Here is a 15679-nt window from a genome sequence, read left to right as displayed (position 1 = left end):
TCATCCACGCCTGCGTGCACTTTTTCTTTTGTATACAATTGAAAATAAGAGTCAGAGTCCTCCTCCACAAAACGCGACAGGGAATTCTCATAAAAAAACTTCAACAAAACTGTATACGTATATGGTACTTTTTGTAGGAGTCGAGCATTATTGCCCCCTCCATATATGCAGACATACATAGATCTTGCGTTCAGTGCCGTCTCGAAATGTGAAGCACACCTCATAGAATTTGAAACAGGATGTCAAAAAAAAATTTTTTTTCAAGGCTCGTCAATAATAACTATGCTTCTCGTCGACAAATATCGCCCCAAGACTCTCGAGTCATTAGATTATCACCTGGAGATGGCAGAGGCTCTGAAAAATCTGGTAAGTACTTAAGTACCTATTTGTATTTGCGCACCGCGGCTTAGTCTATATCCCCCCCCTTTTATAACCCTTTTTCCTCTTGGGGTCCTCTCTGTGAATTCTTTGTGTAAAGGCCACTTCGAATGATTTTCCGCACATGCTATTTTATGGTCCGAGTGGTGCTGGCAAAAAGACGCGAACAATGGCCTTGCTTCGACAAATTTTTGGCCCGGATGTAGAGAAGGTTCGTGTTCTGAAGGCGGAGGCGACTGCCGCGCCAGTCGGGGGCTTGAAGCGAAGCGCGACTGGCAATAATTTGTACCGAGGCAAGAGCGCGCTGAATCTCCTTTTCTGCGGCCTACAATAACCCTCTCGTGTGTGTATTTAGCTTCGAGTCGAGAAGAAAAGTTTTGTCATTCCCAATCGCTCGACATCGGTGGAAATCACGATTCTCGTCAGTCCATATCACATTGAACTTAGCCTATCGGAGTGCATGAGTAATGATCGGCTGGTTGTCCAGGAAGTGATTAAGAGCATTGCGTACAACCAGCGAATTGGCTCTGACTCTCGAAAATTCAAAGTCATCATTTTAAATGAGGTCGATGTGCTTACTAGAGCTGCTCAGCACGCACTGCGCCGTACTATGGAGAAGTGTATGGTCAACTGTCGTATATTCATGAATGCCACAAGCATTACAAGAGTGATTGAGGCACTGAGAAGTCGATGTCTCTGCCTACGAGTTGGTGTGCCTGACCACGAGAGCATTTCATCGATTCTTCAGAAGATTGGAAAAAGTGAGTGTTTGAACGTTCCAAAGGAACTGGCCGAGCGAATCTCTCACCGATCAGACCAGAACCTCAGGCGTGCCGTTTTAATGTTGGAGTTGGCTAAGTTGAATCAATATCCATTTAGTCCAGACCAGCTCGTCCAGCCAGCTGACTGGGAATGTTTCGTAGATCAGTTGGCCAAGATGATCATTGAACAACAGACGACTGTTCGGCTTTTGGCTATTCGTGAAAAGATTTACGAGCTCCTTACTCACTGCGTTCCCGCGAGTTTGATTCTCAAAACTTTGGCATTTGCGCTATTAGAAAAGGTGGATGATGAGCTGAAACACCAGGTCATCCTATTGGCTGCCAAATACGTACGTGTCGTATTGAAGGGGGGTCTGGTAAACAATCACGCCAAAGACTAACGTTTGTCACGCATCAGGAGCACCGAATGAATCTCGGGTTGAAGCCCATCTTTCACTTAGAGGCTTTTATTGCGAAGTTCATGGAAATTTACAAAAAGTATTGGTTGAGCATTGCTGGTTGATTTTAGATACATGTGGACGATCCAATCGCGATAGTCACGGCAAAAAAGCGATACTTTTTTCCAAAGAGAGCAATAGTGATTGCAACCTCAAGACGCGCGGGAAACCGCGGTGTACGGGGCTATCTGGTTCATCATCATCAGAATAAGCTTCGAATACGCCTTGAATGTGAGGTCGTTACTAAAAAAAAAAAGTGTGTGGTTGCCGAAGACTTCGATATTTACGGCGAACGAGTTGGTGTGTTTGGTTGGCAAAGCGAGAATTGCACATTTCGAACCGGTCAATAGAACCAGAGGGAATTTGGGGTGCAGGTATGCGTTCCAAACAGAGAGACACCTAGACTTCACAAGATAGATTTGGTGGCGTATGATTGTGTAATAGAGGTGTATGGCTATGCAAGAAATTAACACAGAATTTTGTGGTGAATTGACAATGTATCAATGGTTGCTGGAAAAAAAAGTTTACAAAGGTTTACTAAGATAGATGGGCGTAAGGGGGTATACAACTATTACTGTAAGATTTTGGTATTAGTGAGAGAGAATGTCTACTACTGTACGTAGATACAGAGAATCCGAGAGTCTATTCGGCCAGTAAGGGGAGCCGTGGTGCATTCGCTGTTTATGCTGTTTTCTGACATTGACGTGTCTCTGAAGAGTAAAAAGCCTCACAAAGGTGAGCGTAAGAGCGAGCGTAGGAGGCATTCAGAAAGCAAGGTGCGTTTGTGTGTGGGCGGCTGGGTTTCGCTGTTTACATGCCTGTTCAGTATGTTTGCGTCAGAGGGTCTGTTAAAGGTTGGGAGGGGTAATGCGCGGTGTTTTTCGCCGAGAGAGGGGCTCTTGTTTGCTATTTCTGACTCGAAAGCTTACGACCTCGAATAAGACTCGTCAGAGGCACAGAGAAGAGGCTAAACCGTCTATTGGAGATTTTTACGAGATAGAAGATGAAGTCTTGGGGAGGTACCGTCGTGTTTGAGCGCTCTGCGGTTGAAGGTTGTGATGTGTTGACCATTTGAATTTGAAGTGGCTACTTTGCGATTGTGATGTTAGGAAAGGACAAGAGGACGGGCGAGAAGGTAGCAATCAAGGTGATAACAAAGAGTAAGGTAGAGAACCCCCAGTTCCAGAATGAGATTAACATTATGAGCAAGGTTAGCCATCCCAATGTGGTAGGACTTCGCGCGGTATTTGACACATCAGCCAAGTTGTTCATAGGTATGTTAGGCAACGGTTGTGGAGATAATACGTGTTTTTGCGAAGAGGGGCTAAGTGGGGGTTGCGTTTGAAGTGATGGAGTTGGTTCAAGGCGGTGAGTTGTACGAGTTGATTAGCAAGAGAAAGAGGTTTTCTGAGGAGGAGACGAGTTACATTATGTGTCAGGTGTTTTCGGCATTGAAGTACATTCATAATATTGGGATTGTTCATAGGGACTTGAAGCTTGAGAACATGCTTCTGGTTGACAAGGATGGTTTGGACATTAAGCTGGCGGACTTTGGGCTGAGCAAGCTGTATGCTGGTCAGGCGCTGAAGACGGCGTGTGGGACGCCGTTTTATGTGGCACCTGACATTCTTCAGGGGTCTGGGTATGGGCCTGCCGTTGACATGTGGTCTTGTGGGGTTATTACCTATGTACTCCTTTCGGGTCGTCTTCCGTTTCATGCGAACAACGACGCCGAGCTGTTTCAATTGATCATTCAAGGGAATTTGGTTTTTAAGTCTCCTCAATTTGACACGGTTTCAGAGAAGGCGAAGGATCTCATTCGTCGGTTGTTGGTTGTCAATCCGGAGCGTCGTTACACGGCCGAGCAGGCGTTGCAGCATCCGTTTGTCAGGGACATGGGTGGTTCTAAGTTCGGTCTTCGCCGCGACGAGCCGATATCGGACGTATTGAAGCCAGGTTCTGAGTTGCTGGTGGAAGGTAGGTCTAAGAACGACGGTTATAAATAAACTTTCTCTGGTGTCGAAGGAGAGGAGACGTTGAGGTTTTGTGACGGTGGAGTCGGGAGGGTTAGTGGTTGGTTTGTTTTGACAGGTCGTTGACGCGTATTATTTTTTTGGCAGGTCGACTATGAATTTGATGCGTTTTTTGATGTTTTGTTTTTGAGCGTCGGTGAGTGGTGGTTTGGAGGCGGTGATGGTGGGTTGGGGTGGCGAGGCGGGGCGGGGTGTGGGGTGATTGGGGGGGGAAAGCAAGAAGGAGGCACCCTTGTATTCGTCTAGAAACAGAGGGAGTTCTAGATTGGATGGTATTCTTCCGTGGGGGTCTGATCCGAGTCCGGATGGGATTTGTTGGGAGCAGGTTGTCCATTGAGGGAGTTTGAGGGAGTTTTCACGTTTTCGGAGGGCGACTTCGAAGTCGGCGGGTTCCATGAGGGGGTGGGAGGCGTTTGGCGGGTTGGCACGTTGGGCTAGGAGGTTTGACAGGTTAGAGACGAGTGAGTTGCGGTGCTTGCCGGGGCGCATGTGGTTGACGGTTGATTTGAGGATTTGGAGTGAGTAGGAGTTTATGTTTCGGAGGCAGATGGAGAGGATAGAGTGAGACGGGAGAGAGGAGTTGAGGAGGGGGTCGAGTTGGGTGGGGTTTGGGGGTGGGGTGGGGTTGTTTTGGAGGTGTTGGTCGAAGTTGAAGGTTTGGACGTAGAAGTGAGACATGAGGGATTGGAACCAGAGGAATGATTGTGCTTTGGATGACAGGTGGCGATGGGGGGTTGTGGAGGCGGCGGCTAGTTGTACGAGGAGTCTTGGGACGAAGCAGTCCCAGGATTTAGAGAAGGCGATGATGGCTGGCACCCAAGTTGATTGGAGGCGGTTGGAGGGGGTTGTTTCGGCGGGAGAGAGGAAGGCGAGTAGGTTTGGGATAAGGGTGGACACGGCGTCATTGACAGACAGGTTTAGAAGTGGCTGTATGGTGTGTAGGTTGGGGTGGGTTGAATAGCGGGAGAGGGTGTTGAGGACAGACGAATGGGTTTGTTCGAAGTGGTGTTTTTGTTGGTCCCAGTAGTGGTGCTTTAGCCAGCTTAGAGATTGGGAGCGTGCCCATCGCAGTTGGTTGATGGATGGGAGGCGTCCGTGGGAGCATTGGTGTCTGAACTCGACTAGTTCTCTGGGGAGTTCGAGGTAGTTGCATATAGACACAAGAGAGCGAGATGGGTTTAATTTTTGAATGGGGGCGGCGAGGCCGTGGATCATGCGTATGAGGATCATGGAGTGCAGGAGTATGTTTTCGTTTTCTCCGAAGTTGTCGGTGGAGGAAGGGGAGTCGCGGAGAGAGGCTTCGACCCAGTTAGCGGTTGCCTCGACGGAGGCCGGGAGGTGGCCTCGACACCTCCAGGCGGCGATCTGTTGAAGGGGGACGCAGGGATGAGAAGCGATCGTGGGCGACGCGTGAATGTGAAATACGTACTCTTTTGAGAGCGTGTTGTTGTTTGTGGGGGTCTTCAGAGAGGATCCATAGTCTCACTTGGTTCCATTCGTCGCGGGACGTCCACGGGACGGTGCGTAGTATGTGGGCGCCTTGCATGGCGTTGTGTGTGCGGGGGTATTGAAAAAAATTTGTTTTTTTTTTTTTTTGGTGGGTGAGTTTTATTTTTGCAGGGTTTTTAAGTGCTGGCCACTTGGACGCTCGGGGAGGAGAGAGAGCCGACGATGGTGTCGGGGTTGGGGTCTATTTCCGGAGCGGCGGGGATGCTGTTGTCTATGAAGGTGTCCTGGACGATGCGCGATTGTTCGGCTTCCGCTTTTTCGATTTCTTCTTGGTCGGGCTGAATGAACATGTCGACCATGACGTCCCAGGGGGCGGTTGAGGAGATTTTGTCGCGTAGTCTGAGCACTTCTCTGGTGAGGAGCCACATGACGAGCGCGACGGAGTACCTGCCTTTATTGTTGCAGGGGATGGCGACGTCGACGTGTCGGAGGGGGGAGTCGGTGTTGCAGAGGGCGATGACGGGCAGGTTCACGTAGCTGGACTCGGTGACGGGTTGGTGGTCTTTGTAGGGGTTCGCGACGATGAGGAGTCTCGGTTCGTAGTAGTCGGCTTGAATGTAGTTGGTGAAGGATCCGGGAGTGAACTTACCGGCGATGGCGTGGGCGCCGAGGTAGTGTGCCAGTTTGAGAGTGGCGCGTTGGGCGATGGGGAGGGATCCTTGAGTGGAGGTGGCGACGACACAGACGTCGCTGGGGTTTTCGAAGGTTACGATGATACGAGCAGCTAAAATTATTTTTTCCCAGGTTTTTCGAAGATCAATGATATGAACGCCGTCTTTTCGGCATTTGTAGACGTAGTTTCTCATAACGGATTCGCAGTTTCGATCGCCGATGTGAACGTCGGCGGCGAGCATGAGTTTGACGTCCTCTTCCTTGAGTTTGAACGCGGGCGGCAATTGGCTCATTTTTTTTTTATTTGAAAGATTTTGTCTCGAGGGGGTGCGCCTGGGGGGGGGGGAGTTAGAGAGGGAGTGGGGGGGGGGGGAGTGGGGGGGTTTGATGGGGGAGGTGGGAGGGGGGCTGAGAGGTGAGACGTACCAGAAACTAAAGGGAAGGGTGAGGAAGAAAAGTTTTTGGCGTTTTTTTTTTTTTTTCCCCGTCAAAAAAAAAGGGGTGAGTGGAGGGGGCGGGTTGGAGCGGGGGGGGGTTTTCGTGTTTTTTTTTTTTTTTTCGGTTAAGTTTTTGGGAGAGGGGGTTTGGGGTCAGTGTGTTTTGGGCGGAAGGAGAGAGAGATGAACTCAGAGGCAGAGGATTACACGCGTCGTTACGAGTTGACGGAGTTGCCGAGGTTGCCGATTCCCCCGTTGGAGAAGACGTTGGAGTAAGGAGTGAGGGGGGTTTGTGGGCGGTGGTTGTGTGTGTGTGAGTTGTAGCGGTTAGTTGACGAGGGTTTTTGCGAAGGCGTTTTTTAGAGTATGTGAGGCCGTTGGCGAGCAAGGAGGAGCAGGAGGAGGCGAGGGAGTTTGTGAGGCGGTTTGAGAGTGAGTGGGGGAGGGAGTTGGATTTTCGGTTGAGGTCGTTGAGGAGCGCGACGTCGACGTCGTGGTACGAGGGGTTTGCGGACGCGTCGTATTTGGAGTGTCGAGAGCCGTTGCCGATAAACGTGAATCCGGTGTTTTTGTTGGTGGGAGATCCGAGGTTTGAGGGGAGGGGGGAGGGGGGGCAGGTGAGGAGGGCGGCGTTGTTGTTGGAGGGGGTGGGGAGGTTCGTGAAGGCGTGGAGAGAGGGGGAGTTGGAGAGGGAGGAGCAGAGGGAGGGGGTGCCGATGTGCATGCACCAGTACAACGAGTTGTTTGGGGTGATGAGGGTGCCGGTGACGGGGAGGGACAGGGTGGTGAGGAGTTACGGGGACGGCCACGTGGTGGTGGTGGCGAGGGGGAGGTATTACGAGGTGGAGGTGATGGGGGGGGGGGGGGAGGTGGTGAGGGCGGAGGAGTTGGAGGAGGAGTTGGAGGAGGTGGTGAGAGACGCGGGGGGGAGGGGGGAGCAGAGCGTGTCGGTGTTGACGGCGCAGCACCGAGACGTGTGGTCGGCGCAGTTTGAGGAGTTGATGAGGGACCCGGAGAACAAGAGGACGTTTGAGAGGTTGAGCAGGGCGATATTGTTGGTGGTGTTGGACGAGCAGGAGCCGGAGGATTTGGAGAGGGCGTGCGGCGCGTTGATGCACAATTTCGGGGTGGACAGATGGTTTGACAAGTCGATTCAGCTGATAGTGTTTGGAAACGCGTGGGCGGGGGTGAACATGGAGCACTCGGGGGTGGACGGACAGGTGATGTGCAGGTTTTTGAGGGAGGTTCAGCGACACAGCGAGTCGAGGGAGGTGGAGAGGGGGGGGAGGGAGGGGGCGAGGAGGGGGGTGAGGAGGTTGGGTTGGAGGGTGGAGAGAGAGAAAGAGTGGTTGGAGACGGCGACGGAGAGGTTTGTGTGTATGTGTATGAAGTTGGACTTGAGGGTGTTGATGTTTAGGCGTTTTGGGAAGCGCTTGATAGTGAGTCACGGGATTAGTCCGGACGCGTTCGTGCAGTTGGCGTTGCACGTGACGTGTTACAAGATGTTTGGGGAGTTGAAGTCGACGTACGAGTCGTGCAGCACGAGGAGGTTTTACCACGGTCGAACGGAGTGCCTGCGTTCGTTGACGAGCGAGGTGGCGAGGTTCGTGGAGGTGGTGGGGTGCGCGCGGGCGTCGGCGGAGGAGCAGGTGGCGGCGGCGCGCGCGGCGTTCGAGGCGCATGCGCAGAGGGCGAAAGAGTGCCAGGCGGGAGAGGGGGTGGACAGGCACATGTGGGGCCTGCAGAGCCTGGCGAGGGTGCACCAAAGCAGCGGGTACGCGAAGGGAGCGTGCGAGGGGTTCGAGAAGCTGGCGGTCTGGAACAGAATGCTCGATTCGTTCATGTCTACGAGCAACTCGGGGAACGAGTACATTGAGTGCTTCGCGTTCGGGCCGACGTCGAGGGACGGGCTGGGGATTGGATACGTGATTCACCCGGAGCGAGTGTGCGTTTGCGTGACCTCGTTCAAGCAAAACTGCGCCCAGTTTTCTCGCAATTTGGAGAGAACGTTGGTGAGTCTGGGGGAGCTGTTCGAGTGCGGGAAGTGCATGAGGCTGTCGTTGGACACGAAGTTCTGAGCGGTGGCGCGGGGTCGGGGGGAGGCGCGCGCGGGGGGGTGGGGGGTGCGCGTCCGCCGGGGAATTGTATAAAGGATTCGAGCAGTTTTTATTTTAACAAATATAAATAAAACCGTCAGAGCGAAAGCGAACACTTTTTCGTGAGAATCAGACCTGGCTACGCTCTGAGGTAGCCGGCACAGATATTCTGCGCGCGCAGCAATGGCGGTGAATGCTGGGCTATACAGCAGGAACATAGGGGACTGGCTCGAGCTTCAGAACCAAGTGCGTTTATTGAGGGGGCGTGTTTGGCTGCGCGAGGGTGGAGGGGAGCAGAGGCGCGTTGGCGGCGAGCGCGCGGGGCGACGGGCGTGGGGACGGGGGGTGACCTCGCGGTCGGTGGGCGTTGGGGAGGGGCAGAAGCTGCGCGGTGCTTGGGGGGGTGCATAACCAGTTTTTCTCATTAATTAATTTATTTATTTTTGGTGGCTTCCTCGAATTGGGGGGTCGTTAGTCGTTTCTGGCATGGGTGAACCACTACCTGGAGCCCGCCGGGATGAGCATCAGCGATTTCACGACGGACCTGTCGGATGGGATTAGGTTGATCGTGTTGCTGGAGATTCTGACGGGGACGAAGTTCGCGAAGTACGTGAAGAACCCGCGGTTTCCGGCGCAGAAGCTGGCGAACATCTCGGAGGCGCTGGAGTTCATGGCGAAGAAGTTCGGGATCAAGTTCATTGGATGCAACTCGCAGGGTACGGGGGCGGTGGAGTGATTTTTTTTTTCCCGTTTTTTTTTTTTGGTTTTGTCTGACGGAGCTGAGAAAGACATCATGGAGGGGAAGCGGAACCAGTGCATGGGCGTGATATTTTTGCTGATCAACAAGTTCAAGTCGTACTCGCTGAGTGCGCAGACGGGTCCGGGCGAGGCGGACGAGAAGTTGGCGCCGCTGCCGGACGTGATGGTGCCGGTGGTGGAGAGGGTGGAGGGGGAGAGGGCGGCGCCGCTGGAGGGGGAGAGGGCGAGGCCCGGACAGCCGGAGGCGGCGCCGAGGCCGCCGGTGCCGCCGAAGCAGCGAAGCGCGCCGCAGGAGCTGGGCGAGAAGCGGATTTCGGCGATAGTGAGGGAGAAGTTGGTGGTGAGGCTGCAGGCGTATTTCTTGGGGTACAGGGAGCGGTCGAGGTATCGCGCGCTGCTGAGGGAGACCACGAAGGTGATGAGGGCGTTCGAGGAGGGAGACGCGGAGAGGGAGTGGTTGGTGGCGCTGCAGGCGGCGGTGAGGTTGTACGCGGTGAAGAGCATGCCGTCGATACGGGCGAAGCGCCGGAGGAACGAGATTGCGAAGGAGATACTGACGACGGAGTCGACGTACGTGCAGTCGCTGAGGGCGTTGGTGGACGTGTATATGAGGAGGTTGGAGGAGTTGGGCGAGAGCGTGGTGTCGATGCCGAAGTTGCGGACGATTTTCTCGGAGGTGAAGGTGATTTTGAGCTACAACGAGGTGATTTTGGGGAAGCTGCACGACAGGATGGAGAACTGGTACTCGAGTGGACAGCAGCTGGGAGATATCTTTATTTATTTGACAGATTTTTTGAAGGTGTACACTGCGTATGTGAACAATTACGACGAGTCGATATCGGTGCTGCAGGACGTGTCCTGCAACCCGCAGGTGAGCGAGGTGCTGAAGAGCTGTCGGGAGGACCCGCGCGTGAGGGGGATGGAGCTGTCGTCCTACCTGATTATGCCAATTCAGCGCATTCCGAGGTATGTGTTGTTGCTGTCTGACCTGTTCAAGAACACGCCGGAGAACCACCCGGACTACCCGAACCTGATGAACGCGCAGAAGAAGATGGAGAACGTGGCGAGGTACGTGAACCAGAAGAAGCGCGAGGCGGAGAACTTGTTGGGCGTGGCGACGATTTTGAGGCACTTGACCGACTTGGAGAACGCGAACGAGTTCAACCAGCCCCACCGGCGATACGTGCGGTTCGGACAGCTGTTCGAGGTGGAGCCTGGGTCGGTCATCCAGCAGAAGTCGCTGCGCACGCGCTACTTCTTCCTGTTCAACGACTTGCTGCTTTGTTCGAAGGAGCAGACGGGCGTGTTGGGCAAGAAGCGGGGCCTCGCGCTGTCGGACATCGACTCGCTGAGGAACTCCGACGTGCAGTTCCGGTGCCTGTACGTGATCGAGCTGATGGACCTGATCATCAATGAAATTCCGGAGGTCAACAAGGTGAAGAACATCTTCGAGCTGGTGATGCCCAGCGGCAAGAAGATCACGCTCGCGACGCCCACGTCGAAGCTGAAGGACGAGTGGGTGGGTGACCTCGACGAGATGATCATGAAGTGCCTGGAGAACCACCGGTCGAGGGTGGAAATTCCGCTGGAAGAAGAACAAGCGTGCGAAAAAAATTTTTCGCACGACGCGTCACTGAGAATTCCGACCTTCACCGGTCCGCTGTTCAAACGCAATCTGGCGGGGCACTGGAAGAAGAAGCACTTCGTTCTGATCGGCGACATCCTCTATTACTACGACAACATCCTGTCGTCGATGAACGACTCGTCTGAGCCGAAGGGCAAGATTTACCTCCTGTTCACGAGCGTGACGTTCTTGTCCGTCATGGACAGGCATTTTTGCTTCCGACTTTGTCTGAAGTCGAAGGTCTATTACCTGAGCGCCGACTCCGCGCACGCTCGGCTGCAGTGGATCAACATGATTCGGTCCTCGATTTCGAAGCACCTGAACCAAATCGAGCTCAATCAGCGCCCCGCCGACTCGGTGCGGCCCGTGTCGACCTCCGCGCCGCCCCCGCCGAGCGCGATTCCGGTGGGGAACCTCAAGCGCGTCAAGAACATCGGCGACAAGCGGCGCAGCATGGAATCTCCCGACGTGGCGAGCGCGGTCCCTCCGAAGCTGCCCCTTTCGGAGATCTCCCAACGCGCCTCTCGCTCCCAAACGCTCTGCACGCCGCGGGGCGCCGACGACAAGCAGTCTCGACCCGCGTCGACGAAGCAACACTCGAAACGCCGGAGGAAAAAATTCCGCGAAACGGTTTGCGAGCTGCGAACCGGCGAGCTGTACAAGTACTCGTACGGGTCCACGAAGATCACCAAGTATCGCATGACCCTGACTCAAAAGAGCATTCTGTACTATCGCGGCAACCGGAAAAAGCCGGCCGGGATGATCGACCTGCTGTTGGTCCGATCGCAGCCCCAGAAGAGGGCGGTCCCCGTCACCATTGACGATCTGAGCCTCTACGAGTTCACACTGCTCACCTCGGACAGGAACGTGGTGCTGGCCTCCGAGTGCGAGAAAGAGGCCAATGGGTGGCTGGAGGACATCAGCAACGCCCTCTCCAATCTGTTCTGAGAAAAAAAGAAAATAAAAAAAAAAAGAAAATATAAATCGCAACGGTCGCATCGCTTGGCACTTTTTTTTTTTTTTTTTTTTTTCCTCTCCCTGCTCTGACGGCGCCGGGGGTTTTGGGCGAGGGGGGGTCGGTCGTCTTACTCGCAGCGAGCGCGCGAGAGCTCGCAGTTGCGAATGAAGTCTGGTCCGTGGAGTCGAACGTAGTAGTTGAGCTCGACGTTGGCGCAGAGTTTGGAGAGCCGTTCGAACTCCGGGTGGTGCCTCGCCTGCTGGACGAGTTCGGGGCGCGATGGGCGGCGGTCTGGGGACTGGCTGAGGAGGCGGACGGTGATGGCGGAGAATAGCTCGTCGATTTCGTCGAGTGTGGACGGGCTTGGCGGGGAGGTGGGCCAGACGACGCTGTCGTCGAGCTCGCGCGCGCAGTCGCCGGAGAGCCGCATGCGGACGACGGGAGCGGTTGCCTGGACCGCTTTCTTGGCAGGTGGCGCGGGCTTTTTCACCTTTTTTTTTTTCTGCGCGCCGGGGCGTCTTTTTTTGCCGGGCGGCGGCGGGTCGCGCGCGGGCGAGAGGGGGCGCTGCTGGGCGCCGTCCCTCGAGCGGACCTCGTAGGGGGTGGAGAGGAGGCAGGTGGAGGTGGAGTCGTCGTCGCAGTCGTCGAAGGGGGGCATGAGAGGGGGGGGAGAAAAAAAAAATATTAGAATAAAAATGCTTTATGTGTTTTATACAGCGAGGTGTCGATCGTCGGTTTTTTTTTTTTTGGGCTGGAGAGTGCCGAGTTCTTGGTAGAGGAAGTCGAGCATTTTTCTGATGGAGTTGGAATCTAGGGAGTCGATGGAGATTTCGTACTCGCCGTCGGCGTTGGGTTGGATGTCGAGGATGCGGATGAGTTTGGCGCTTTGGGATTCGTCTAGTTCGACGAGCATGCGAGAGATTTCTTCCATTTCTTCTTGCGAGATCGGGGTGGTGAAGGGTTTGACGTTGTTTTGGTAGACGAGGGGGGGCTGGAGGTCTGGGGGGGGTTGCTTGACGGAGTCGATGGGGGGGTTGCTCTTACGTTTTTTGTTGATGGAGACGGGCGAGAGTTTTTTTTTTTGAGAGGGGGGGGCTTTCGGGTACTTGGGGGGGTCGGAGGGAGGGAGGTCGGAGGAGGGAGCGATTGGGGCGAGTCCGAGTTTGAGGCGGTAGTTGTTGAGGTTTTTGTTGTAGGTGTTGATGTACCACTCGGGGGGTTTGGGGTAGTGGACGTCGTAGTTGGGGGGGAGGTCGAATTGTTTTTGGAGTTGGGCGTATTGGGATTCGAAGAGGTTGGAGAGTCGCTCGGCGTATTTGTAGATGAGGGATTCTGGGGTGTTGTAGATGCGCGCGTTGTCCCAGACGAGTCGGACGTCTTCTGCCCAGTTGCGGAGGAGTTTGTAGGCGCCGCTGTTGAGGCTTTTTTGGACGGTGCCGAGGTCCATCGGGCGGCGGACGATCTCGGGGTACTCGGGGAGTCCGAGGAGGACGTATTCGACGGGGGAGTTGAAGTCTAGAGCGTCGTGCTCGCGCATGATGCCCTTGTGGACGCGTTTGACGAAGTCGAGCAGCTTTCCGGAGAGGTAGTCGGAGCCGGCGGGGGGGGCGGAGACGGCGGGGGGGAGGAAGGCGTGGGCGGGAGGGGACTTGAGGTAGACGTTGGGGTCTTGGACGGGCTTGGAGTCGACGGGCTTGTTGAAGTAGGGGAACGCCTGGGGCGCGTGGGGCACGGGCGAGGGCTTGTAGTCGGCGCAGGGCGCCTTGTCGACGAGGGGGGGCATGGAGGACTGGAGGGGACTGAGAGTAGGCGAAAGTTCTGGCGGGGCCTCTATATAATTCGAAACAACAGGTGGATCTATGACAGATATTTGCTTAAATATGGGGCACAGATGTTCCGCGGTAAAGTTTTGAATATCAGGGTTGATGGCAATAATTTTATCGAAGTTTTTGAGAATATAATATCGACAATAGTATTCGAGATGCGGACAGCAGCCGTAACTGGTCGCTACCTCTAGGACGGATATGACGGTCTCCTCGTCGAGGTTGGCGAGGATGAGGCCCTCGCTGAAGTGCATGAGGGACGGGATTTTGTACTCCTCGCCCTTTTTGGCGAGGTTGAAGGCGAAGTCGAGGTCTATCTCGCCGTTCTTGAATGTGATCGCGCCGCTGTAGACGAACTCGAGGATGGCGCGGAAGAGGCTGTAGGTCATGCCGGAGACCTTGATCTCGCCGCCAGACACGGTGCGAAAGGGCGGGGCCTCCTGCAAGATCAACGGACATCTGCACTGGAGAATCGCTCTGTGCGCGGGAATTGTGTGTACGGTGACCTCCTCGGTGACGACGAGGCCGTCTTCGTTGGGCTCGGGCAGCGCCTCGACGAGGAAGGTGACGTCGGAGTAGAGCGGGCTCTCAAACAAGGAGCGGAGGTCGTTCGAAAGCGCCACGTAGGACGCGTTCGCCGGCTCCCTGTCGAGCGCGTACTTGCGCTCGACCTTGATGGAAGGAAGGTAGGAGAAGGGGGTGAAGTCGGCGCTGTCCTTGATCAAGAACTTCGCGCCGGCCTCCAGCAACTTCTCCACGACCTCCAAGTGACCGTACTTGCACGCCAAGTACAGCGGAGTGTGACCCATCGCGTCGGCCTCGTTCGCCAGCGCCGGCGCCATCTTCAACAAGTGCTCCACGATCTGCGCGTGGCCGTGGTAACACGCGTAATGCAACGGCGTCCACAAGTACACGTCCCGCGCGTCCTCCCTCGCAGCGTGGCTCAACAGCAGCAAAAAAATGCCCAAGTCCCCCTTCCTCGCCGCGTAGTGCAGCGGCGTCAACCCACTCGCGTTCGCGCAGTTCACCTTGCACCCCTTCTCTATCAACAAGGACACGATCGACTTGTTGCTGCTCTTCACCGCCGCGTGCAGCGGGTACTCGCCGTTCGCTCCCTGCTGGCTCAAATTCGCACCTTCAAAAAAAAAAAAAAAAAAAAAAAGAAAAGAGAAGTTAAAGGACATGCCACAGCCGATACACACGCCTCGAAAACGCTCCACCCCCCCCTCCCCCACCGCAGCTCGTACCTCTGTTTATCAACTCCGCCACCGCAGCAAAATTCCCACGCTGCGCCTCATCGCACAAACACATTTTCTTAAATCAAACGAAAAACACTTCTCCAAACCAAAATCTAGCAGGGCAGTCCAACCTTGCTTACACCCCTCTCGCAATAGCTTGCAAACTCGATGTACAACCAACAGGCGCTATCCCTCCTGTCTTCCTGTAGGAGGGCCGCGAACGAAATCCAAAAACAAAATGCTGTTTAAAAAATTTCGCATCCTACCACGCAAAAAATACAAACGGACCAGGAACTAGCTCGCAGAAGAAAAAAAAAAACCTCGATCCCTCTCCGTCCGCCAAAACGCCCCCCCCACCTCGCCTCCGCCAACTCCACCCCCCCCCACTTCCGCGCGGACGACCGCCCCCCTCTGCCACGCGGCGCCCCCCTCAACCCCCCGTCCCCGCCACTCTCCCCCACGCGCAACCGTTTTCGGACCATCGACCCCCCCTCTCAAAAAGCGCAAAACGTGCTCCCAACTCGAAAACGCGAAAACGCCGACGGGACGCGCCTCGAACTCTCGCCAAAAGAGCGGGGGCAAAAAAAACACCCCCTTCCGCTCGGAACTCGCAAACGACGTCGGCGCGCTACGACAAAAAAAAAACGGTGCGCCCTAAAGCGGCGACTCCCCCCGGGCCCCGTCCAGCGGGCGGGCCCGTCTCGGGGCCGCCGAGCGCCTCAGGAGTTTAGTGATGCGGGTGAATGTAATATTTGACAGGCTCAGATAAGTGCGTGTACAGAAAAGGTTGACAGGCGCCCGGGCGAGCGGAGTGACAGGCGCAGTCCGAGGAATAGACCTCGACTATCGAGATGTAGACGGAACTGCTAGACGTCCACGCACCTTGGTACAGAGGAACGGAGAGGGATATCTGATGGGCGAGAGGACCTATCGGTACGACTTTCTGGTGGGGGATGGCATAGAAAGAGGACACCCGGTCCGGGAGCGTGAGGC

The 15679-nt window shown here is 55.0% G+C and overlaps 6 protein-coding genes across 10 annotated transcripts; 4 read left to right on the top strand and 2 right to left on the bottom strand.

Annotated features, from left to right (window-relative positions):
• The first annotated feature begins 31 nt into the window (after positions 1 to 31).
• On the top strand, positions 32 to 2212 carry LOC126320355 (replication factor C subunit 3-like). 2 transcript variants are annotated; one of them, XM_049993783.1, is made up of 5 exons: positions 32 to 124; positions 313 to 366; positions 479 to 589; positions 734 to 1489; positions 1558 to 1682. In XM_049993783.1, exons 1-5 carry the CDS (start codon positions 122 to 124, stop codon positions 1660 to 1662), a joined length of 1029 nt encoding a protein of 342 aa, XP_049849740.1. In that variant the 5' UTR covers positions 32 to 121; the 3' UTR covers positions 1663 to 1682. The 2 variants fall into 2 exon arrangements, with proteins under 2 accessions (XP_049849740.1, XP_049849739.1); XM_049993782.1 differs by lacking the exon at positions 32 to 124 and having other exon boundaries at positions 279 to 366; positions 1558 to 2212.
• On the top strand, positions 1669 to 3624 carry LOC126320356 (myosin light chain kinase A-like). 4 transcript variants are annotated; one of them, XM_049993787.1, is made up of 6 exons: positions 1669 to 1971; positions 2121 to 2212; positions 2314 to 2373; positions 2540 to 2616; positions 2681 to 2871; positions 2945 to 3624. In XM_049993787.1, exons 2-6 carry the CDS (start codon positions 2201 to 2203, stop codon positions 3601 to 3603), a joined length of 999 nt encoding a protein of 332 aa, XP_049849744.1. In that variant the 5' UTR covers positions 1669 to 1971; positions 2121 to 2200; the 3' UTR covers positions 3604 to 3624. The 4 variants fall into 4 exon arrangements, with proteins under 4 accessions (XP_049849744.1, XP_049849743.1, XP_049849742.1 ...); XM_049993786.1 differs by having other exon boundaries at positions 1735 to 2019; XM_049993785.1 differs by having other exon boundaries at positions 1735 to 2024.
• Positions 3625 to 5213: 1589 nt separating this feature from the next.
• Positions 5214 to 6079, bottom strand: LOC126320365 (40S ribosomal protein SA-like). Its single transcript, XM_049993801.1, has one exon. It carries the CDS (start codon positions 6042 to 6044, stop codon positions 5256 to 5258), a length of 789 nt encoding a protein of 262 aa, XP_049849758.1. The 5' UTR covers positions 6045 to 6079; the 3' UTR covers positions 5214 to 5255.
• Positions 6080 to 7507: 1428 nt separating this feature from the next.
• Positions 7508 to 8410, top strand: LOC126320361 (uncharacterized). Its single transcript, XM_049993795.1, has one exon. It carries the CDS (start codon positions 7568 to 7570, stop codon positions 8264 to 8266), a length of 699 nt encoding a protein of 232 aa, XP_049849752.1. The 5' UTR covers positions 7508 to 7567; the 3' UTR covers positions 8267 to 8410.
• LOC126320360 (guanine exchange factor for Rac 30-like) lies at positions 8261 to 11675 on the top strand. The gene is made up of 3 exons (XM_049993794.1): positions 8261 to 8530; positions 8760 to 9000; positions 9073 to 11675. Exons 1-3 carry the CDS (start codon positions 8468 to 8470, stop codon positions 11613 to 11615), a joined length of 2847 nt encoding a protein of 948 aa, XP_049849751.1. The 5' UTR covers positions 8261 to 8467; the 3' UTR covers positions 11616 to 11675.
• Positions 11676 to 12334: 659 nt separating this feature from the next.
• On the bottom strand, positions 12335 to 14923 carry LOC126320352 (ankyrin repeat, bromo and BTB domain-containing protein DDB_G0293800-like). Its single transcript, XM_049993778.1, has 2 exons — positions 14696 to 14923; positions 12335 to 14583 (listed from the first exon to the last, which is right to left on the bottom strand). The coding sequence occupies exons 1-2, from the start codon at positions 14757 to 14759 to the stop codon at positions 12335 to 12337; spliced, it is 2313 nt and encodes a 770-aa protein (XP_049849735.1). The 5' UTR covers positions 14760 to 14923.
• Between the last annotated feature and the right edge of the window lie 756 nt (positions 14924 to 15679).

This window comes from Schistocerca gregaria, unplaced genomic scaffold (assembly GCF_023897955.1).
Source record: "Schistocerca gregaria isolate iqSchGreg1 unplaced genomic scaffold, iqSchGreg1.2 ptg000716l, whole genome shotgun sequence".
Taxonomy (NCBI): domain Eukaryota; kingdom Metazoa; phylum Arthropoda; class Insecta; order Orthoptera; family Acrididae; genus Schistocerca; species Schistocerca gregaria.
The sequence above is the reverse complement of the archived record's forward strand: the minus strand, read 5'-3'. Positions and strand labels throughout refer to the sequence as shown.